Source organism: Nyctibius grandis, chromosome 7, assembly GCF_013368605.1.
Source record: "Nyctibius grandis isolate bNycGra1 chromosome 7, bNycGra1.pri, whole genome shotgun sequence".
Classification (NCBI taxonomy): domain Eukaryota; kingdom Metazoa; phylum Chordata; class Aves; order Nyctibiiformes; family Nyctibiidae; genus Nyctibius; species Nyctibius grandis.
Window position 1 is genome coordinate 10,070,817 of NC_090664.1, and position 25,081 is coordinate 10,095,897.

The 25,081-nt window shown below is 41.5% G+C and overlaps 1 protein-coding gene across 2 annotated transcripts in view; it reads left to right on the forward strand.

Moving 5' to 3' along the window:
- The window catches only part of CPNE4 (copine 4), a 257,825-nt gene that overhangs the window by 220,344 nt on the left and 12,400 nt on the right, over window positions 1-25,081 (forward strand). For both annotated transcript variants that reach the window (XM_068404460.1, XM_068404459.1), the window contains exons 12-13: window positions 11,576-11,630; window positions 23,102-23,153. In XM_068404460.1, the coding sequence (XP_068260561.1) occupies window positions 11,576-11,630; window positions 23,102-23,153 (107 nt within the window). The remainder of the gene's footprint in view (window positions 1-11,575; window positions 11,631-23,101; window positions 23,154-25,081) is intronic.

Genomic DNA, 25,081 nt, shown 5'->3' on the forward strand with positions numbered 1-25,081 from the left:
TAACCATGCAGTAAAAAAAATGATTTCTCGTTTGTGCTGTTTTATAGCTTCCCTCTCTGCAGAGCAAAGCCATAAGTCACAATAACAGTAGTGTATGCAGTTTATTAAAATGGCTGGTCCTTTGATCTTAATGATTTGTTTTACCAGTGCTGGAATACAACCAACTACCCATGAGTGTAGCTCATCTTTCATCCTGCAGTGATAGCTGTCTCTGGCAAAGGAAAAAGGGCTGGAATGGGGCTGTAAATAGCATGTTCATAAGGATAAATGCTGTTACACGCACACAATGCTAAGGGCTGAAATACTTCCTAAATGATCTTACGTTATAACAGGTTTTAATGATGATATTGTGAGTGAAGCCCATGGCAGGACTTGCAAATCTGCTCCTCAGTTTGAAATCTGATTTCTGCAGTTAGTAGCTTTCCTTTCTCTTCTGCTTATTAAGAATCTCATTATATTACATTAAATATTTATCTTTGCATTAAAACCTGTGTTCTGATTCAGCAAGACACTAGAGCTTATTTTCTAATCCCACTGAATCCAGTCTGACTCAAGCAAACACTGAAGTATTATGCAAAATATAGATGGCACTAAGATGGAGTTGAGAGTTTTACTGAATTTGAACTTTATTGTTAATTGTTCTCCCCACACCTAAATGTTCAGTGCCTCCCATATACTTGGATGATTAATTTTTACACATAGTTGTATATTTGTGCATACATTCAGAGTTCTTCGCTAGATTAATAAAAAGGGCTCACAAACGTGTGAGAAACAGCTTTTCTGTGATCAAATCAATACTCATACCTTGAAAAATACAAAGGTTAGATGTATTTTATCAAATACTTTTAAGCATTTGTTGCATTGGATATTTGTGGGACTTCCCATTCTTGATGGCCATCCCTGTTCTGATCTACACACTCAACTCATGATTCCATGTGTTTGACCACATAGTTTTGTAAAATGATGTCATAGAATTGGTCTTCCTTTGTATTCAAAATCTATTTCAAAAACTATTCTTAATTGTTTTAAATATCTATGTCTGTTTACTCACTCTTAAAGATACCGCAGATTTTTTTTTTAATTCCAAGAGCCTTTGAAACACACAGAAGATAAATTCTATCTGTTTCCTGACATTAATGTCCTTTTTCTTTTAGGCAAATAGCCTCCTTGACTCTAAATACTCAAGTAGCTCCTTAAAACTGACATTCACACTGAGATCATATGTTAACAAATAAACTGCTTGTGTAAAACACACTTGTCTAGCAACCTCCCCAAAGGCCACTAATGAGCAAAGAGTACATTGATCCTGCAAAGTGCAGAAATTATTTTATGTGAAAATTTAAAAACTGGGCCACATTCCACAAAAGATATGAAAGTCCTGAAGTCAGTCTGAGTTTCAACATTAGCTTCTGCAATCAGTGAATTGCAGCAGTAGCTGACGAGATGCAAAAATTCCTCGTTATGATTTCTTCAGTATTTTAGGCCTGAGTGCATTCCCTCTGATTGAAAACTGTATATAAAGCCTTCCTTCCCTGATGCAATAAAGTGCACTTGAAAATTAAGAAGGGAAAAAAATAAAGGAGAAAATAAAAAGACCAGGGTTCCCAGTACAGCACATGCCTTTCAGCGTATATCTAAGACAAAAAAAACCTTAAGAACAGTCAAACTAAGTCAGACGAAAGGTCCATCTGTCCCAGAAACACATTTCCTGGGTACCCAGCAGAGGGCACTTAGGGAGGAGAAAGAGGACAAGGTATGTATAATGCAGTACGTGTTATGGAAGTCCTATATAAATCAGTGTGATTGGTCCCAAATACAAAGATCAGTATGTACTTACATGGTGTATTTTGGATTGAGGGTTTAAGTGGAAAAGAGACCCCAGAGTTTACACCTTGCAGTCTGCTTTATTAATCAGAGCCTCATCCCCAAGAATTACTTAACAGGTCATTCATCCTGAAGCTATGTCTGGGTTTGTGGATAAAGACTCAGAGAGTTACCCTCGGCTGGAGGGTTCCGAGTTAAATACCTTGAGGTAATTTTGCCAGACACAAGGAGAAAAGCAGAAACTTGCTTTGGCTGAGATAGTAGTATAATAGTAGTTCATTAAAACTAGGGTGAAAGAATGATGCCTAGAATAACTGGCACTATATGCGACATTAAATACTTCATTAAATCCCTACATAGAGCTATAGATGTTAAAATTTCATCTACTCATGCAGATCAATAAATAAAAATATGCTTAATTATTAAGCATCTCTCTTTATCACTTTAATTACAGAAACAACCTTTCTGGAGGCTGTTAAGCAAAAAATCTGATTAGCATATCTAAACAAGTTTAAAAACCATGAGGGAAAAGACATGAATCTTTTTATTTAGTGCTTTAATAGGACCAAATTTGCATAGACATACAACCGAAGAAAAACAGTAACCTATGCAGAAAAACTTGTCACTTATGTTTATCAATAAGCTCAGGTGTGGGTAAACATAGTCTGAAGTGTTTGGGCAATCCAGGACTAGAACTGCACTGGGAAAAAAAAATTGGTAATACTTTTAATCACCAAACTGGATTGAAAATCCTTGGGTTTAACTGTTGAGGACCTAGGCTGGCACAATTCCATAATATATTCATACACATATTTATTATTTGCCTTTGCAGAACCTGTATTTGCAGACTGCTGCCACACAGGGGTTTCTATAATCACCACTTTTTAACCCAAGAATCAGTACAGGAGAATGAGTCTAGTACAGCAACTGTGTTGGGAAGGTGACTTCGTAACAGTTTCTTTTGCATGTGTACATACATACATACATATATATGTATGTGTATATGTATGTATTTATCTGTAGGCCCTTTATCTGGGCAGATACTGACAATTCTTACAACTTTGCCCTTTCCCTTACCAAGTTTTCATCTTTGTGTCCTCTTTACACTGCCTCTTCTGCCAGGAACTCAGTTCCCACGTCAGTAGAGCTGTCACGAGCAGTTCCTTCCAAGTTTCTTAGCAAAACAACTGCTTCCTCCACGTGCTTTTCAGAGACCTCTGCTGCTTTCTGTCAGCTGGTAGATACGTCAAAATCTGAACCTTCTGCAGGGCTTTCCTATGCAGTGTTTACTATTTTTCAATTCAGCTTGAAATCTCCTCTGAGGAAGAACTTTGTTCTGTGCAGTAGTTGACACTTCTCTGGGACTATTCAGACTGGTACCATTGGGATTTCTCTGTCAGCATTTCCTTCTGAAGAGAATGACTTGCAGTACAAAACTCTACAAACTTCATTTGAAATTGCATACCACCTACTGCTGTAGAGACTAGGCATCTGTGTAAATACATAAGTATTAATACGTGAATAAGCATAAATAAAGGAGGTAGCAATTTATCTTACCATTTTCACTGATGCCAAATGTGACAGCAGTTTAGTATCTTCAGTCAACACAACCATTTCCACAATTTCAGAAGCATGAATTTCCTCCTTGCCTTGTTACAGGTGTAACTATTCTAGTTGTCTGCTCCATTATGTTAACATATAGCCAAGAAGCACATTATCCCCATTTGGAAACCTATCCGTCCATAAATGAACACAATGTTCTAAACCTTCTCGTGCAAGTTTCCTCCTTTACAGAAAGTGGACACCTTTTGCCTGAGTCGACCTTAACAGGATGTTTGTGGGTCAAATTGCTCTCAATTAAAGCTAGGCAATTTTTGTGAATTAGGTTTCACTTACTGTCTTATTATCCCCTCCAAATTATTGTGAAATTAACTTTGCTCAGAAATTCCAAATCAGCAGATGAACAGAGGGTAGTAGCCCATGTCCTCCTGTGTATTCACTGAAGCCTAGCTGAATGTTTAGTCATGAGTATATTTCACTTACAATTTTGCTCTAACTTGTTTTGATAGTGTTCTTCATTTTGACTTAATGTCATTTTGATTTTGGTAAAATTATACCAACAGCTCATTTGGTCACATTAAATCACAATATAATCTCTATAATGGTTTTATCTTGCTCGTCCTAGAAAGCTCATTTGTATCTTGAGAGCATTTGATGAGAAATTTCTCTCCCAGCACCTCCCTGCATACATATGCCAACACAGTCCTGTATTCCCCTCTTCCCAGCACACCCCTTATAGACAGATATTTTCTGATAGAAAATTGTTGCAGAGGAAGGTCTCTGACCAACTCTTCCCACTGTAATTTGTAAAAAAGGATAAAATTGTGTTCATACATAGCAAAGCTTTTGTTCTTGTGGTTGCTTAGTGCAGTACACCCTGAAACTTGAAAGCCACACTTGTGTTTCAAGAGGGCAGGGCCCCACCACTGTTCGGTTTGGGGTTCTTCACGATCTGCATGTTACATGATGGAAATCAGCCTGCCGCCTGCAGTGTCATCTTCAAGTCACGTCAAGTTTTAAACATTTGAGGTTCCAGTCTGTGTGAGAATGACCTTTTCAGTGGTGGTACAGTTTTCCATATATGATCCCACAGATAAACCAATTCACCATAGAGTTAAGGTTTTGGAAGGTACAGGGACGTATGTGGAACCCCTTAAAATACGTAGGACTGTCTGGAAACTGCCTGGATTTGAGAAGTTAAATATAACTTACTGTAGCCTCTTGCAGCATCCCCTTCCCTAGTTTATTCCCAGTTATAAAGTCCCATTTCTTTTTCAAGATACATTTTACTGAACTGGGTCATTCATGTAGGTATAAATCAGGTCATTGCAATTTATTTGTCATCTTGCAGGGAAGCTTGACATTTTGTCTCACCTTCCTGAGTATGCCATTTTATTAGGCTATCCTTCTAGCAAGTGATACATCTCACTGCCATTTCATTTTGCTTAACCCTTAAGCTCTGATGACTTTTTTTTTCCTGTGGGTATTTACCTTTCCCCAGTCTAGAAATTTCTGAGTTCACTTGATATTTTTACCCTGAAGAGCTCCTTTTGCAATTCTTTTAATATTAACAAGGGGAAGTTTAAATCCATTGTACCTGGATTCGGCTTTGTTAGTTATTTCATGAGCTGATGCCTTTCGGTTGTTGGCTTCAGGGAATTTGTATTCCCCTCCTTCATTAATTATTTCCCTCTCAGGTGAGACAGGCATTCCCTCATATTCTAGAAACCCAATTACATGACAGTATCTATTTCTCAGTATTCAGCAGATTCCAGCTCCCCTAAGGTGACTAAGAGCTGTAATTAAAGATAGCGAATGAATTTTAATGTCGAGATTTTGCACGATTGTGGAGCATCTCTGTCTGTGACAGACCAAACAATGTAGCTGTTGCAGTGATTTGCCATTGATTTGCATGCTCCCAGCTCTCTTTTGTAACCAAGATGTATGAGAATCAGTTCATTCCTGCTGCTCCATTAAAAATCACTGTGCATTGTGGACTGGATGCCAGACCTTGTTAGGTACAGTGCAGGTTTGATTAAACACGCAGTAACGTGGCCAAAGCCAGAGATGTGGTTGTACTGAACCAGGCACAACCGCACAGTGAATATGTGCTGACAGCATAGCGGTCCCCCAGAGAAGAACACAGATTAAAGGGAGAAAACAGCCTGGGTCTACTCCCAGCCCATCCTGGAGGAGCGCAAGTGGCTGTACAAGACTGCAAGGGGTGAAGCGGATGGGCTCCGGTCCCTTCCACTTAAACGGTTTTATTTAGCCCTATTTGATCATAGAGATCATGCCCTTTATTTACCTAGCTCTGCTTGCAAAGCAGGCACTGAAAATGTTTAAATATTTCAAATGATTTCTGTATTTTCTTTGGAACTGCTGCTAATCCCTGTAAGCTGTTATGATTCAGAATTTACTGGCATCAAGCCCTTCTCAGATAAGTGCTAAATAATACACTCAGGAACATGATTCATTCATATGCTTTAGAAAAGAAACACTTAATTCAGCTCATATTCTTCCAGTTCACCCCCTGAACATGAAAGATTACAATTTTAATTGAGTTTAGAGATGACTCTATTTTGTTTGTGGCATTTGCTGTTTTCTCCTTTTTCTTTTCCTTTACCCTTTCCCTCTTCCTCTCCCCTTGCCCCTCCCCTTCCTTCTCCCCCTCCTCACATTCACACTTTTTTCAATTACATGTGTAACAGACACTCCCCCTTATTTTTGCAATTTGAAACTTCTTTCTAACAGAGGAAAAATATCTGATTTTATCACAGGAAAGAGTAGAGCAGAGTAGATTCACAGTTTATTCTTTTAAGATTGGAATTGAAAATGAAAGGCACAGTAATTGATTTTGCTGCATCCACCACAGTACTTTAAAAATAACTCCTTGGTAATTCGGATCTGACCCAAAATGAAAATTACAAGTGACAGTTTAATATCCAGGGATTATAGTCAGGTATATTCCTTGCAAGAATTTCAAAGAGCTGTACATTTAAGATTCTTGGTCATTTGAAACCAAAAACGGGTTCTTAGTGTTTCTTTCCCCACTGCCCCCTGCCCCATGTTTCTTCCTTTTCCCCCCATTCACTGCATCATTAGTACCACTACTGCTACTGTGTTGCCCCAGCATAAAGTGAGCAGGTCTTCATGCTGAGGCTCTCCAAGGTCCGTTCAGTAGCATCCACACAAATTGCTGCATTGACTTCAGGAGCTTAAAGGTAAGCACATTTATAGCTACATACCAAAGGGCTTTCATGAGCACCAGTAAAATGAGTCCCAACCAACCTGTGTAAGTGGCTAGCTAGAAGTTCATCTTTCAGAAAGAATAAATGGCATATAGAATGAATTAGGCCTTTTCTCCCCCTCCATTTACTCCATACAATTAAGAACTTAGATTCCCAATTTAGATTTTAAAAAGGAACTAATTTTCAGAGAACATAGTCCTGGCAGCTCTTGTTTTCCTTTCTGAATACAGGTATTGCCACACTGCTGAATATCTAGCTCTATCTCCAGCATTGTCTATGCCAGCAGCTTCAGAGGCAGTTGCAAAAGACTGAGCAATTAATTTCACCCAGTGGAAGAGTTTTATCTGAATTCTCCTCCTAGGAATAGCAAATCCTTCTCAGAATAAAGCTGAACTCCAGGTTTCAGTGATACTGCATGTCAGAGGGCACCAGTGGTTAATGAGACAAGATTTTGAAATGTTCTTCAGTTTGTCTCCTTATCTTTATTTTAAACATATTTCTTACCTTCCAGTAACACTAGGCTTTCTAGTGAAACAGAAAAAGGTATCATTATCAGTATCACTTACTAATTTACAAAACCTTACTATTTCCTCTATTCACCTCTTTTCCTGTGTGTGCAGTACAGCTCACTGAGATCTCTCTTCTGTGCCCCTATTAATGTATTGATCTGTCATTGTGCTTCCTCTGTTTTCACTAGATAGCTTGAAGGGTGGGTGACTAAAACCGAGCATTGTTCCAAAAGGATAATACGGGATATTTTCAGAATTTATCTTCTCCTGTGCATTATGTTAAAGTTAAGGTTACTGAAGGACTTTTCTCTAACTGGTTGTATTTCTGCAGTTCAGAAGACTGCATTCTTGGAGTCCTGACAATTCCTTTCTGTGTGCATTAATTTATATTTACCCATATGAAGACTGAACCTGAACCCTCTCCCTGATTTTACCTTTAGGGTATAACCTAGATCTGCTCAGTCTTTGGTATCTTTCAGTAATATATGCCTGTTTGACTGGAGAAAGTATCAGAAGCCATATACATCTATGCTTGCATGACTACTCATGACCCTTATATAACCAGGTATAAAAGTCAAAGTCCGATGCTTTTGCTTTTTTGATCTCCATGTCAGGTACTTCAGCTTTCTGAAAATTATGCCAAGTTTTAATTTTCAAGGGAACCTGGGTAAAACAAAGAACAATATAAAACGTGAAGTAGACATGACAGAGTAATCTTGTAAAGTTTCTGCCAAGCCACAATCCTCTTTTTCTTACTTGATTTTGTAAAATTCAGGTTTTGCTGAACCAGCTTGTTTTTCCACTTCTGTGTTTCTCTCCTGTCTCCTTTAGCAATCTGTCTCCATCAGGACAGTGCAGGCAGTTTCCTTGCATGTGCCAAGGACTCTCTGGCTAGGTTTAAGGAAACGAAGTCAAAGACCCTGATGTGGCCTGAAGCCAAGGACGTGACACTGCCCATGTCCTTGTATCTCAGCTTTCTTCGTCCCAGCACAAACTGGTGATACACAAACTGCCACTTGGGAGCAGTCTCCAGCACAGCTGTCCCCACCACTGTCCATGGGAAGTCTCTGGGGGCTGCTGCTTGGCAAGGGCCAGCATGTGCCAGGGAGGGTGCTAACAGACCATGTCTATAGTCACGTCCAGTGCTTCAGTCAGGGTCCCAGGCCTGTTTCCTGGTATAAATGAAGCTCAGATGCCTGAGCAAGCAACACAAAGGAAAAGAAAACTGGTTCTCACTTTTCTTCTTTTGAGTGAGTTTAAATTACAAAGGAAGAAAAGAAAAATCATTAAAGCAGATCCCTTTCCCACTGAAAGGCCAGGTTAGGAAACAGAGCTGGCGTCTGTGATGCATGCAGTTCACCCTTGAGGCAGGAGGAAACCTTCTTTTCATTTCCTGACTGTAGTTTCAGTCCCTGGATGGCCTAACCCTTGACATAGCTTACAGAAGCTGGGAAGCTGCTCTGCTTTCTTCTGCAAGCTGCCGTGATAGCCCAGGGTCTTGTAGAGCAGCTCTGTTATGCCTCTATACCATAAGGCATTGTCCTGGAAGCGAGAGAATCCTTGGCTGCCCTTCTGGGTCACTTTTTTCCCTGCTGTGTCTCAGTAGTGCAGGATAAGCAGAATGAGGACAGCAGGCTCAGCTGCTGGTTTTTTTTCTCATATGACAAAGTGAGGGGCGGATGGGAAGACTAGAGGGTTACCTTGTAAAATATCACTAAGCCATTAAACAGCATACGTACTAGAGAACGAGAACTTTTGTATTAGCTAAACGCCTTGTTTTATGTGATAGGAGGAAAAGTATTGCTTACATTAAAATTTTATTTTATTCTGAAATCTTGTCAGCCACAAATTTTGAGGTGTGGTCAGGGAATAACATGACCATCTTTTTTCTGCAAGGGATGTCATGAGTGATAATCAATCAGCAGTTTGAATCAGAATACCAGAGGTATGTACCTAAATTCTGGAAAATTAGGATCTTACTAAGGAGAGTGTGGAGCTATTCTGAGTGAGGCAAGAGCAAGTACTAAGCACAGGAGCAGACCCTAGGATACCCATCCACTCTAGAGTTCATCCACTTCCCTCTAAAAAGCAGCCATGTGGAATCCCATCTTGAGGGTCTACGTGATCAAGCTTTACTCTTTCACAGGGCAATGGTAGCAGTAACTAGCACTTGCTCAAAAAGGAGATATGGAAGATTCGGACATTAAGGCAGGTGTCCTGACTGTGATGATAAAGTATTCTGAGTGCAGAATAACAGCGGGGGCTTTACCACTGTGTGACTGGGAATGGGGGAGTCTCACCACCAGAAGGAGAATCCAGGCTGCTGGAGGTATCACTTAGTGCTGTCTCTGAATTGCTGCAGAGCAGAAGATGGAGCTGCAGATATGAGAGTACCTACACTTGTTTACACTCGAGAAACATTGCAGTACAAATGCAGGCATTATATGGGTTTAGGTATCTCCCAGGTTGGGTAATTGCTGCCACTATCAGCTTTTTGGATTGCTTTATTGAACTTAGACACTTATGATCTACCTAAGTAAAATTCTTCTTTAGTCTTTGTTTGCTCTTGCCCAAAATCAATTAACTTGAAGCTCCACAGAGTTTGATTTTCTGATCCAACCATGCTTAATCATTGATGTAAACCAAGATTTTTTTTCTCCCCTCAGATTCTTTTCTAACGGCTTCTTGTTTCTTGGCCCCTAAGTGTGTGCCTGAATTCTCTGCATCTATTTATAAGGGCTTCCCCACTTCCAGGAGTGTTTAATCAAAGAGAAGTCTATCAGCAGGTGGTTAGCATCAAATGTCAGCAGCTACTTCGTTTCTGACATCTCTTGGAAAAAATGTTTCATTACCATGCAAATTATGTTAGTTTTCCTTTCCAAGATCCATTGTCACACAGTGTAACATATGGTACACCGAACTGTGCTCCCAAGATTTATGCGGCAACTAGATTTCGTAGCAGAACAAAAATTGTGAGAGCTAAGCCATCGGATGACAGTCATCACTGCTTCCCAGTGATCTGGTGATTATTTCTCTGTCCCATAGTGGCAAATCTAACTTCTCGGGGCGGGGGGGCGTGCAGGCGCGGTGGTTATTTCTGCTTTCTTTTAAACCCTTCCATTTTTCTTTAGGTTGTATCAGAAATATCATGGTGCCTTTCACAGCCTATGCCAGACAGAATAGCCCAGCAACTTTAATGGTTGCTATTATCTTTCTTGAGTATGTCTGGGAAGAGAATTATTCACTTGATACTTGGAGTGGCAATGTCTTGAACTACACAAAGAAAATTGAAGCTATTGGCCTCTCTTGGGAATTTTTCCAAGTGCCAATAATGGTAGTACGAACTCAACTTTTCCGAGGGCACCCTGTAAGAAGAATTGCATAAACCTATGAGGGGTTTGATTCACCAGAGCACTGGAGTACAGTTCAGTGACTTCAGCGGGGCTTCAGGATGTGTTCAGAGTTAAGCATATGTTTGGGTGAATTGTTAACCTCAAGTGTGTGATCAAGTGCTTTGCTGACTCAGGGACGAGACATTCCTTACAGCTTGTTGTTTTCCACTTTGCCATCTGGGAAGAGGCAGCTTGACAGCATGTGGGCTGTGTGAGACATTATTGCATTTCTGAAAGGGTATTAACAGCCTTTAAGTTCCCAGGTCATCTGAATCAGGAATTTTTGTCTCTAAAGATCTGACTGGAGTGGAACAACCTCACTGTAGTGTTTGAAAGTAAATTGACCATGCCACAGCATTTGCTCAGTTATCTATGATAGGCATATCTAATATGTTAATTAGGCATAGTAATCTATGCCTAATTAAACTAATATTATGTTTTAGTGGGACTACTAATGAGGCAGGTGGAAAGCTTTGCAGGACCTGCAGGTTTGGGGGTGTGAAACTGCCCCTTTTTGGATATTTTAGGAAGTCTCTAGCATCTGGACAAGTGTAAGAACCCAAATTTGCAAACAATTTTGCTTACAGAGTCATCTCTTCACTAGACACATTTTCTGAACCGGGGGAGCACATCCATATTTATATGAAATAAATGTTACAGGCTGTTAAGACAACTCACCCTCATGCTGCAGCCAGATAGTGCAAAAGAGTGGGTAATACAGACTTGTTATTGCATTTGTGGGAGAAGTGCAAGATATCTTGTTCCCTCAGTATTCTTCAAATTATTTTAATGTCCCAAAAATACTAGGGGTTCATCTGAAAAATCTCCCATATCACTCTCCATCTGGTCAGCGCACAACCCTCCTTCTCTAATCCGATACCCTTCCAGTCTGCCATGTAACACTCTTGACCTAAAAGCCTTTTCTGTACTGTTGCACTGCTTTGCATTTTTGGTGAATGCTTACAGAAGAAGAAATGTTTATTGTTAACAAAATGCATTTCTCTGTGGGAACTCTTCTTTTTTTTTTATTCTTTTCCAGTGACAAAATGTTCCCAGCCTTTGGATTTGGAGCAAGGATACCCCCAGAATACAAAGTAGGTGCATAAATGACATTTTGTTTTGTTTCCTTGGTTTATGAAGAACAAAATAAGGGAGAAATGGTTTGATGTAGGGCAAGGGTTGTGGGGAGCAGGTCCCACTGCTTGTTTTCTTTCATCTGGCTTTCTCATCCAGTGATAACTCTCTGAAACCAGAACTTGAGGTTAGACTTAAAATAGTTGTGTTACACCCAAAATATTTCATGATATTGGCAAAGCTTTGTTAATGGATGCTAGTTTAGTAGAAGGAGAACTGAATTTTTGAACAACACTTGCCAAGCATATTTTGAAGCTCTGCAAGCCCTGGTTTGACAGAACCCATTTTTGGAAGATGTGGTTCAGTGAGCAGCCTAGTGTCTATGCCTTATAATGAAGAGATTGAACATCTTCCTGAAAATAAAGACCTTAGAATAGTTTTGCTCTGTGGCAAATTTCTGTGTCATAGTGGACATCTTCAATACCAGGAAGAGAAATGTAAGAGCATGTATCCATGCTAGAGAGAAGTGGTATTTATAAACAAAACAAAATGAGAGGGATCCACAGTGATGGTGCAATTGTGAGTGTAAATACACAGTCTGGTAGGGCTGGAGTGAGGACAGTGGAGTAAAAGAAGGAGCATCCAACAGAGAAAAGCCTAAGAAGAAATAGGCAGAAGTTCAAATCCTGTGTTGCATATGCAGAGGTAGTGTGGGCAGAAGAGTAGTTCTGCACAAATAAGTAACCAAAACTAGCCGGGGGTTCTGCAACTCAGATGCTATCAGGGAAAGAGCAGCACTGGACTTCTGATCATGCAGACTTCATTCAGTATTCCCATGTCCCCTGCTCTGGGTTGTGTCTCTCAGCTGTGGCTGCAGTAGGGAGGTGAACGCTGGCCAGGTGAGAATAGTTCTGTGCAGAGAGGGACCGTGTGTCACTCAGCATTATAAAGCATGGATCAGCAGATGCAAAAAAATTGTACCAGTGTGTTCCTCATGGCTTGCAGGTTTGATACCTGCATAAGAATAACAGTAGTGACGTACAGCAAATTTGATAAGTGTCCTGCAAACAGGTCTCTGAGGTAAGTCAATGTATGTCTTAACAACATTGGCTGCTAAGCTAAAAAGCACTGTTATAAAAAAGTGGACTGTGCATCACAGGGTGTTTTGCAGTGTTCTGTTCCTGAAAAATAACACTGGTGTTAATGCTTTCCAAAATCAGAGACGGCTTCCAGAACTTTGATACAGATTTTAATGTGGTAAATGCACACAGAACATCTGTGTCTGTTGTATATCTGTTCCAACTGCAGCAGGTGACAACCATCTCTGCTATATAAGGGGGAGAGTTTTGGAGAATAAACATACTGAGCAGCCTCTACCATCAAACACATTAGTGAACCACAGTAGCTACTTCTCAAATGTCCATCCCTTTGCCACGATTATATGCCTCCCTACCCATGGCTGTGTAGCAGTGTTGACTGGGTGAGTTGATCTGTATGTCACAACCAGATTGCTCTTTCAAGCCCAGTACTGGCCATCACCGACAATGCCATGTACTGTTGTGATGGTCCTAAACAAAGGTGTCAGCCTGGTGGTGTGCCAGGGGCTGGTTGTTCCATCATCTGCGAGGTGACCATCATTGCACAGGGGAAAACTTGCAGTACCTTCAGCTGTAGAGAGCTGTATTTACCTATGGACTGCTTGAAGGAAGATGTTACTGCGCCATCTGAAGACTTTTCACTGTTTTTTCTGGCGATTCACAGTACAAGACTGCTTCTTTCTCAGCCAAAATAATCAGCTGGTAGCATTGATGCCTCAGGTCACATGAGCATAGTGGCAACATAATAGTTTTGTTAGTCCCAAGCAACAGCCTCTTCACCTGATTGTGAGGGCATACCTCAGGTGTCAGCTGAAAAACACGTCTTGCCAGAAAGTGATTTCAGGGGGACTTTGTAACCAGATATTCCTACAATCACCAACACCAATTGTTTTTCTGCTTTGGCAGAACTGGTGTTTGGATCACTTCCTGTCAAGTACTCTTAATAAAGTTAGAGACTTGCATTGAACTTAGTAGCCCATCTATGGATCACAGAATCACAGAATCACAGAATGTTAGGGATTGGAAGGGACCTCGAAAGATCATCTAGTCCAATCCCCCTGCCGGGGCAGGATTGCCTAGACCATATCACACAGGAACGCGTCCAGGCGGGTTTTGAATGTCTCCAGAGAAGGAGACTCCACAACCTCTCTGGGCAGCCTGTTCCAGTGTTCAGTCACCCTTACAGTAAAGAAGTTTTTCCTCAAATTTAAGTGGAACCTCCTGTGCTCCAGCTTGCACCCATTGCCCCTTGTCCTGTCAAGGGATGTCACTGAGAAGAGCCTGGCTCCATCCTCTTGACACTTGCCCTTTACATATTTATAAACATTAATGAGGTCACCCCTCAGTCTCCTCTTCTCTAAGCTAAAGAGACCCAGCTCCCTCAGCCTCTCCTCATAAGGGAGATGTTCCACTCCCTTAATCATCTTCGTGGCTCTGCGCTGGACTCTCTCTAGCAGTTCCCTGTCCTTCTTGAACTGAGGGGCCCAGAACTGGACACAATACTCCAGATGCGGCCTCACCAGGGCAGAGTAGAGGGGGAGGAGAACCTCTCTCGATCTGCTGACCACACCCCTTCTAATACACCCCAGGATGCCATTGGCCTTCTTGGCCACAAGGGCACACTGCTGGCTCATGGTCATCCTGTTGTCCACTAGGACCCCCAGGTCCCTTTCTCCTACGCTGGTCTCCAACAGCTCTGTCCCCAACTTGTACTGGTACATGGGGTTGTTCTTGCCCAGATGCAGGACTCTACACTTGCCCTTGTTATATTTCATTAAATTTCTCCCCGCCCAACTCTCCAGCCTGTCCAGGTCTCTCTGAATGGCTGCGCAGCCTTCCGGCATCTCAGCCACTCCTCCCAGTTTTGTGTCATCAGCGAACTTGCTGACAGCACACTCTAATCCCTCATCCAAGTCATTAATGAATATATTGAATAGAACTGGTCCCAGAACCGACCCTTGCGGAACTCCGCTAGACACAGACCTCCAACTGGACTCTGTCCCGCTGACCACTACTCTCTGGCTTCTTTCCTTCAGCCAGTTTACAATCCACCTCACTACCCGATCATCCAGACCACACTTCCCCAGTTTAGCTGCGAGGATGCTGTGGGAGACCGTGTCAAACGCTTTACTGAAATCGAGATAGACCACATCCACAGCTTTACCATCATCTATCCACCGGGTAACATCCTCATAAAAGGCTATCAAGTTGGTTGAGCAAGACTTCCCCTTGGTGAAGCCATGCTGAGTGCCCCTAATGATCCCCCTATCCTTGATGTGCCTAGAGACAGCACCAAGGACAAGTTGCTCCATCACCTTTCCGGGGATGGAGGTGAGGCTGACCGGTCTATAGTTACCCGGGTCCTCCTTCCTGCCCTTTTTGAAGACTGGAGTGACATTCGCTTTCCTCCAGTCCTCAGGCACCTCTCCCGTTGCCCACGACTTAGCAAAGATGATGGAGAGTGGCCTAGCAATGACTTCCGCCAGCTCCCTCAGCACCCGCGGGTGCATCCCATCAGGGCCCATGGATTTATGGACATCGAGGTTGCTTAATTGGTCCCTGACCCAGCCCTCATCTACCAAGACAGATTCCTCCTCTATCCTGACTTCTTCTGAGGCTGCAGGGGTCCAGGGCTCCTCAGGACAGCCTCCAACAGTATAGACAGAGGCAAAGAAGGCATTCAGTAACTCCGCCTTCTTTTTATCCTCTGTCTCCAGGACCCCCACCTCATTCATCAGTGGGCCTACATTGCCTCTAGTGTGGGTTTTAGCTGCAATGTATTTGAAGAAGCCCTTTCTGTTGTCCTTGACCTCTCTTGCAAGGTTTAATTCCAAGGAGGCCTTAGCTTTCCTAGTTGCCTCCCTACATCCTCTGACAACAGACTTATATTCCTCCCAAGTGGCCAGCCCCTCCTTCCACGATCTGTACACCTTCTTCTTCCACTTGAGTTTGCCCAGCAGTTCCCTGTTCAACCATGCAGGTCTCTTGGTCCCCTTCCTTGACTTCCTACCTGCTGGGATGCTCTGATCTTGAGCTCGGAAGAAGCAGTCCTTGAACGCTAACCAACTATCTTGGGCCCCCTTACCTTCTAGTATCCTGTCCCATGGGATTTCCCCTAGCAATTGCTTGAAAAGGCCAAAGTTGGCCCTCCTGAAGTTCAGGGTTGTGATTCTGCTAGCTATTCTGTTCCTGCCACATGAGATCCTGAACTCTACCATCTCATGGTCGCTACAACCAAGGCTGCCCTCAACCTTCACCTCTTCAACCAGACCCTCCTTGTTAGTGAGGACCAGATCCAGCAGCGCTCCTCTCCTAGTTGGCTCATCCACCATTTGCATCAGAAAGTTATCATCAATGCACTGGAGGAACCTCCTGGACTGAGGATGGCTGGCTGAGTAGGCCTCCCAGCAAATATCAGGGTAGTTGAAATCCCCCACAACAACCAGGCCCTGTAATTGCGAGACTGCTCTCAGCTGCCTGTAGAAGGCCTCAATGGATCTTCATTCACATCTTCAAATTTAGGTTGAATCATTATGAGAACTAATTTCTGACCCCATCATGTGAATCAATCAGCTTTTCATTTTAATTTAGAGTGCCTGCTTTCGAGTCGTCAGTCCTAATGAGATGATCTAACCTGCTCACAGCACATTGGTCTCTGCACACCAGCATCTGCTCTTTTATTTCTCCCAGTAGACAATCTCTAGGGCTGTGGAAGAAATGACTCCAGCTGGCAAGGGTTTCTAAGTAACCATGAGAGCCTCCACACAACTAAAACAACATAGCTTCCTTAAAAGTGTAAATGAAAGCTGACCAATGTATGCATGGCAATAACACAGTGAGGGAAGGCCCTATGTAAGCAGCCTGATAAAAACAGGAGCCAAAGTAGGTGGATCCAATGGATTCAGGTCTAACTTATGTCATACTCGGTCACAAGCTATAGAAAAATGAGGCCTGTAACTCAGTATTCAGCATGAATCAATGGAGCAAGTATCCACTGAATGATCAATTGCTCTTTAGGGCCAGCTGAAGGCTGCTGCTTTCAGGCTGACCATAAGCTTTGAATCTTTTTGCCAAGGTTTCCTTGGTGCATTAGACCACATAGGAGAAAGATGTCCATTTGTGGTGTTACATCATACCAGTGCCTTGGTTTCATACTGACTTGAGCTCCTGCCAGTAGCCTGGGATGGGTGCCGGAGGGTAGTATCCACCTGTCCATTTAGTGAGATCCCAGCATCCTCACATCCTTCTACATTCTACAAGAAAAGCAATGTTTGCTGTGCCAACTATTATTGCCCATGGAAAAATACACCCCCCCCATTTTACATTAGCACTTCAGAACAGTGTCAGTATCCACCTCTGCAGGCTCTTCATGAATCTTTTGAGGGTGAACCCCTTTAAAAACATGTTTTTCTATATGCTTTCTACAGAATTTCCATTTCAAGAGCACACTGCTATGTTACACTGACTTTATTTTCCCTCATTTCAGCTCCAAATGAAACACTTCAGCTGTTAGCAGAAAAACAGCAGTCTTAGTGGCATAAGGAATCTGTGGGAGTGAAGGAAGCAAGATAATGCCATATATAACATTCCTCATCAGTCTAGAGATCTTTCATCCAGTAATCGGGAATATGATCTTTTTTCCCCCATGGCCTGATAAATACATCACCCTGCTCCTTGATCTAAGTAAACCTCTGAAAGCAATATTCCCCACTTGAGTTTCTAACACATGAAACTTGCAGAACACGCCGATTATTCCACAGCAGTGTCTCCAACCCATCACTTTTTTTTTTTTTTTTTTGCAATGAGAAGTATCTGAAAAGTCTGATGTGAAGTGAAGAGGTGGCAGATAATATGGACTCAGACACTGCTGCAAAAGGTCACAGTGAAGAGGAGGAAAGAATGCTGAACCACACACACTAATTTCTCAGCAGGCAGAACTCAAAGGAGCTGAAAAACCACACAGCAGCACAAAACTGACTGTTAAAATGAAAGGAAAGTTAGAATTGCATCAGCCCCATACAGATGTATCGTCAATAACGAAGTGTACTTTCTTAAAGAAGAATTGCAGGCTGACACCTGAATAGGTGCGAAACAACTTGCAGTGTGTTTTAAGACAGTCCTGGTTATTTCTGCATTTTTAATGAAAGCTTCATTCACTGCTTATGCTGGCAAGAGTTGCTGGAGAACACCTTGCTGCAGTTACAGAAACAGTACAGCATCTTTATAACCCTAACCTGCGCTGCCTGGTTTGCAGGACAGGTAAGGTACTTGAAAAGTGCTGTGGTCTTTGTGATAGCCACACTTTGCAGGAGCTTGAGGGCAAAAATGTATGCAAACCTGACAAAAATAACCCCAACACAAGGATGTATAACAGACCAAGGGAAAAAACAGAATTTGTAACCTTATCTACACAACCTGGATTTAGACGGGGGGGAACTGGGCAGCATGCTCAAAAATCAAGTACAAAAGAAAATAAATGGCCAAGCTTTGCCGAGCACAAAAGTCTACAATGTGGTCTTAGCCAGAGACACGAGCTGTCCAGCTCCCAAACTATTTGATTAATGAGCATTCTGAAAATAATAGCTTTTGAGCAATGGATCTTTAAATTTGTTAGTGTCTTAAGCTTTTGCAAAATATGCAGGCATTCCATATTTAATTTTCAGACTGGCAGTGGCTTAATAGTTTTCAATTTATTCACAGATAAGTGCTCAACATTGTGCATCTCAGCATTTATGGTTGTATGCATCTATTGTTCATGGATTTTTGACAATCTCTATTTAAATTACTCAGAAAGCATTCCTGAACATGGCTGAATTTGTCAGATTGTTTGTCAAGTAGTTCCAGTACCATCACCATAGAGGCTTCTGGAAAGCTGGAGCTATTTGGGACAGGGAGGTTAATTTAAATGAGTTCAACAGTCTAGAGAGGGGAAAAAAAGATTACTAGTTTTCAGAATTGCAAAATGAGTGAAAAACGTGGTTTCTGAGTCAAAGCAGCTTTTTATGTAAAAAATGGAAGTTCAGTTAGAGTAAAAGGGGTTTAAAAAATGTGGAGGCTAAAATAGAATAACATGTTTTGATGCAACATAAATAAAATACCTTTGCATAGTCCAAAAGCTTTCCAGCAATATGCTTTATGATTCTGTGGAGTTTCATTATTTGTCAGATTCCAAGGCAGGGGTTTTGTTTGTGTTTTGAGGTTTCTATCTGAGTCCAGAAGACTTTTTTTTAAAAGAAATATCAAAAATTCTCATGAGTTAGGAAATTATCCTTTCCTTTCAGCCTTTATTAGAAACTTATTTAGCAAGGGCCATGCTATGAGGATGAATTTCATTACATCCCAACATGAAGGAAATAAGTTACCTGCTATCGAGATGACTTTTCTACTGAACTGGTCATAAGCATTGATGGGCAACTGCCTTTCTGTATGCAGGTGCTTGTCACTGTGTATGTACAGGCAATGGAGGCATTGTACAGTGGTAAAAAAATTTACTGTAATCTGCCTCAGCAAAAATATTTTAGACCATTTATTTAGTTGATGTATCCTCAGAAATGCTGCTGTTGTAATCTACATCATGATGTCTGGTAGAGCTACCTATTTTGCTTGTTAAAAACCTTGAAGAAATTACCTAAGAAATAATATATTCCTGGTGCAGAAAGTTCCTGGACAGTGTTTTAATAATCCCACATCCATGATGGTATCTGCTAAATAATTTATCTGGAGTCCTGCAGAGGGAAAAGATTAGTACATAGCCAAGTGCAAGTAAATGTCCTTAGTTGGAGGCTTTGAGTGGTGTTTTGTGCAGCAACCCAGGTAATGCCACGCTCATCATATGTAATCACCTCTGCACACCAGAATTTCTCTCTCCTTTCCCTTTATGGATTGATTTTATGGATCAATGTTAAGAGAGAGAAAGAGGGCTGAGGAGAGGGTCAGCTGCATATTCAGAACTTAATCCAAGGTCTGTGGCACAATCATGGTTCTGCAAGGACGTTCCTTACCCGTGAGGCTGACTTCCACCATGGACCACAGTCTGCAGTTCTGCGCAAAGCGCTCTGTGCCAGATACCAACGTAAAGCACTCATTCTGTGTTTGCGTGGCTCAACGTATTCCAGGATTTCCTGATTGTTAGATTGATCTATCATACAAATGACCCTAGGAAGCTGTATAAACAAGATTGCTTCTGAACAGCCAAGTGTCTTGTTATGTTTCCCCTGAGGATTTCCACTCTTCAGCATCTTAGATGTTCACATTTTTGCCTCCTTTTCCCCATCAGCTTATCAGTTCTGGGAGTGTACAAGGGCTGTGTCATTCAATATTAGAAAGATGCCATTTAGTATACCAGCTTTTGGTCCTCTGTCATCAGCGTGGTTTGCCTTTCAGCCACAAAAGTCCTTGTATGTTTAATTAAAAAAAAAGAAAAAAGGAGGGACAGTCATTACCTTGCACTGTTTTCAAAAAACAAAAGCATTGAACTAAACTAAACTAAACTAAAGCTCCAAACCACCTTTAGACATGGGTGGGCTTTACATGGAGTCCTATCTGGTAGGACCTCAAGTTCAGTAAGGCCTTCAGTAAATGTCATGTGCCTGAAGTCTCTGTGGGTTTGGACCCTCTTGAATTCTGGCCACCACAGAGGAGACGGCACAGGGGCAGGCTGAAGCACAGCTGGGTTTACTCACCTGAGTGGGGAGTGAGTTCTGAGCATTTGGAGAAACTCTGCTTTAAAAATATCCACTGTTGGCTTGCCTCAGGTGATGATTCCCTGTCTGTGAACCACCACTGAGCTGCTCAAAGAACTTCTCTCCTTCACATTATACTTTAATCTTGTTTAAATTGTGCTATATGGTTCAGAGAGCATAGGAAACAACCAGATACGTCTGCATTCATTGTGTTTCCTGTCCTGCCTTCAGGATAAATTTTAACACTGCTCTTGATGAATCGGGATCACAGTGTATGAGGGCCACTTGCTTTGGGAGAATAGCAGCCATTGCTCAGACAGTATAATTTTTTGGATCATTGTGCACACTTACTAGACTTGGGATTTCCTTGTTGGCCTGAACTGTTGCCTACATTTTTCTTTAATAATAGCCTGGGTGCCATAGCTCTGAACCAGATAAATGGTTTGTATAGTGTGATCCTGAAAGAGGTATAGCAACAAAAGCATCCAGCCCATGCTTGCATGTGAGATTAAAGTACTGTATTTATAGCTCTGGAAAAGAACTGTGATACTCGTTTTGCTATAAATTCAAATGCATTTGGATGAAGAAATAAAATCACTACAGAGGCACAGTGTTGGAAGAATCAGCGTGCAATACATAAACATGCATCGCCATCCTTCTTGCTTTTGAGATGCAGTTAATACAAAATACAGAAAGCCTAAAGGAAGAAGAAAGGCTATTGAACAACAAAAAAATCTTCAGTGAGTGAAAACTCACATAACTGCTCTTGACAGCTGCAATTACCTTTGGCCTGCAGCTGGTCATGAGACTGGCAGATACCAGCTGGGCAAAGTGTGCCAAGAGACGTACACAGCAGCCAGACAGAAGGGCTCTGGAGCACCTCTGAAGCATATCTGACAGCCCTGCTCTTCTGTGCCTGCTCGGCAAGGAACATACGTCATGACTTTCTGCATTATCTTTCATGGCCGAGTAGGGCAGCCTGAATGGCCCACGAAAAACTTTTGTAAAAGACAATTGATGCTTGGTGTAGACATAGCAAACTCCTGGCTGGGCTGAGCTGGCTGCAGACCCTTCAGTGAGTTTTGCTTCAGCCCTTTCCCATCATGGTAGGAGTCCTGCTTTATTTAACCTCTTAATAAGTAATGGGAGGCATCACTGTGGTGAGCAAGGCCAGCTTATGATGGGGAAATTCGATTTCTCTGTGAGAAGCTGTCTTTGGCAGTAATTAGCCGTCTTATACCACTTCGCTTTTACAGAAGCTTCTCTGTAATCACGTATTTGATCTATTGGTCTATTAGTCATAGACCAATTTCTGTGCTGTGCTGTGAAGTCATCTAAACTAGCAAATAAAACAGCAACATCCAACAAAGAAATCTCTTTCTGCAAATAATTCAGGTTCCATTGTACAGAGAGTAGACTAGGACTGTTGGCACTTCTGGAGGTCCTACAGAAATCTATAAAGTCTCAAAGGTGTGTAATTGGAGTTAGCTATATAAATGCCTTCATGCATCTGGGATGATATACCTAAATTCAACTTCAAGTTATGCAAATTGCCTGCTTAACTCTCAGCCATATCCACTTTTTTGCAAATCAAAGTGCATATATATATATTGTGCATTGCAAGACAAAAGTTGGGCTTCATTCAAGACAACTGAAGACAAACCAGAGAATTAAGAGACTGAGCTGAAGAGATTAAAAAGAATCGAGGCTTCTCACTGATCAAAGAAAGGAGCAAAAAGGAATCTGGAAAAAATGCAGGCAAGAACAAACCTTAAAACCAGAAAAGAGCATCTGAAGAAAGTTTCAGTCCCAACAGATTTGTGCTGTGGATGCAGATCTCAAAGTGACAGACAGACAGAGGAAGCCTGGAACCTGAGACTTGCATTGCTTTGCATTATTTGGGCATAGAGAAGTCTCGTATTATTTTCCCAAGCCACTAAAGATACAATACATTGTTTTACTAGAAAATCAGCAACTTTTTTGTATTCACAGTCATTTCTCTTAGAAAATAGTTCTGTGGTATTTTATTACAGACAGATTGAGAAAGAGAGAGAGAGAATGGGATATTCACTAAATTTGAGGAAAAACAAGAGTGTTTAGGATTTTTCTTATTAATTTCCCCCCATCCTAATCAAATTTCTTAACCAGCTTAGACTCCTTACATTTCTTACATTATTATTTCACAGTGGGTCTGGGTGACTTCCTTCTCTTTGGAGAATAAATTATTTTCCCAGTAATCCCATGGCCTTCCAATGAGGAACTGTTCACCCACGGGAATGCAGGATTCAGAAGGGGGCTGAGCTTGTGCTGTCAGTGCTGTATCACAACCTGCTTCCTCTCTCCTGCAATGTAAGATGCTGAGCTAGGGAGAGCTGGCAATTAAATCTCCTCAGCAATAGATCCCTCTTCCACTGCTGTCATTGATAGCCCAATCCTGACATCGTATTTATGTGATTTCTCATGTACTTTGGTGGTTTTGCTTTGTGCTATTTTTTCTTGATTTTGTTGTTGTTATTGACAAGTTTGATTCCAGTTTTGTTGCTTTGTTTCTGCAGGGAGTTCCAGCTGGGACTGTATTTCACACTTAATGGCTGAACGCTTGAAAGATCTCTGGTTTAACACAGAAAGAATGTAAAGGGTGTTTAACCACAAGTCCTCTTGGAATAATTTTTCTAACTACAGTCTTCTTCTCTTCTTTCCGTTTATCTGCAGGTCTCTCATGATTTTGCAATCAATTTCAATGAAGACAACCCAGAATGTGCAGGTAACACTCACATTAGGATAGACTACCGTATTTCTGCTGTGTGCAAAATGTGCTTGTATTTTTTATTGTATCCCCTGAGTATTGTTGAAAGTGTTTTTTAAAGAAAACTTAGAAAGTGCCATACATTAATTTCCTGAAAAATAGGTCCCTTTAAGAGTACACCATGTTGGACATTCAGCACTTGAACGACTCCAAATCACTAGCATTTCTGAAAACTAAAGCCATATTTTCTAGGTTCATTCCAGATCTTCAGCTACAGCAACATCATAAGCTGTGCAGCTAAGAAGGGCAGGACATACAAAAGCAGGCTCTGCACCTCTGTGATCAAAGACTCCCTCTGTGTAGAGCCAGTTCTTTGGCCAGACCTATAGCAACAGTAGCCCACTGCAAGTCAGCCCAGTGATGTCCAGCACCAAAGGGACAGGGCAGCAGCTGGGGACTGCTGTAGTAGAAGGAAGCATACTTTCATGACAGCGAATGCAGTAAGAGGCTGTTTTAACACAGCGTAAGATATATTGGTGTGTTCTAGCAACAGTCACTAATCCTCAGTAGTCAGAGGCCAGATTCATGTAGCAGATTTTGCTGGTTGTCTTGTATTTGTAAGTGAGGTCTGCAGTGACTGATGCTATCTTTCTAGAATCTCCTGTCACAATTCACACAGTTTGTAAAAGATGAGAATAACGGGACAATAATCTCTAACAAGTAATCCCAGACCTACACTTTATTTGAGAGACTTGGTCAGATGATGATTGCTGTCTAAAATCCACAGGTTGTTACTCTTCCTTATCCTTCTGCTACCTTCCAAACACTTGAAATGAGCGTTTCAAAATGTTCTTCCTGTTCAAATTTTCTAGCTGCTCCTTTCAGCCCTTCTCAGGCTTATTAGTTCAGGCATGGACAGCAGAATATGTTCAGAGTGAGAATTAAGATGCCAAGAAATTAAGTGAGGAAAAAAAGAGAGGACAAGCAATTCAAGGGAAAGAGACATTAAAAGAATTCAGAGTTCACGCATCTTAAATGCAAGATCTCTCTTTTCGGTTCAGTGAGCATTCCTGCTTTTGTTGTTGCGCTTGAATTGTTGGGCTTCCCCAGCCTCCACAGGTCATATGCTTGAAATGTAATTGGGCAAGTCCTACAGCTGCTTGACGTGTTCACACAGCTTTTTACATTGCTTTTGTGGAGTTAAAAGAAGCTGAATTACATGTATGCATCTAGATGTGCCTGTAAGCTTGTGAGCCAGCTTGAAGTTGAGATTTTAGTCACACTGAGAGTGTTGGATTGAGGTGGGGGAAGCAAAACAGACCTCAGAATTTTGTCTGGACCATCATATTTTAAAATGTAGTTAGCTTGCCTGCTCCTGAACAGACACACTGGCGTCTACACAGGGCCTGATCTGTTCAAAACCATCTGTTAACAATGGTCAGTATTAGGTCATAACATATTATGCATGTAGTGTTCGAATATGGCTTTGTTTCCCAGTCTAAATGCAGGACATTTCTAACCTCCTGCATACCTCAGGAAAAAAAAAAAAAAAGCCCTAGCACTCTATGCAAAGAACACATTTTTAATTGCCCCTTTGCTGCCTCTTTTGAGTCCAAGGTTAATTCTTTATCACGCTGACATTGTTACATAATGATTTCTATTGATTGACTGGTACTTGAAAAGGCTGTCTCATCTATGTAGTGGCAGCAGCAGGTCAGAGGTTGGACAGACAAACCCTCTGCAAGTAAAGAACTTACTATCCATACCATACACTGTATGCAAAATAAAAGGTAATAATAGAAATGAGAGGAGGTTAAAAAAAAAGGAAGGAGCTGCTCTATGACCTTTGCATTGGCTTATGTCACTTAATATTTGTTAAGTATTTCTTTGCATAAGACTCAGTTATCTCATAAGTTAACCCATTACCTAAAAGGAGTTTTAGGACT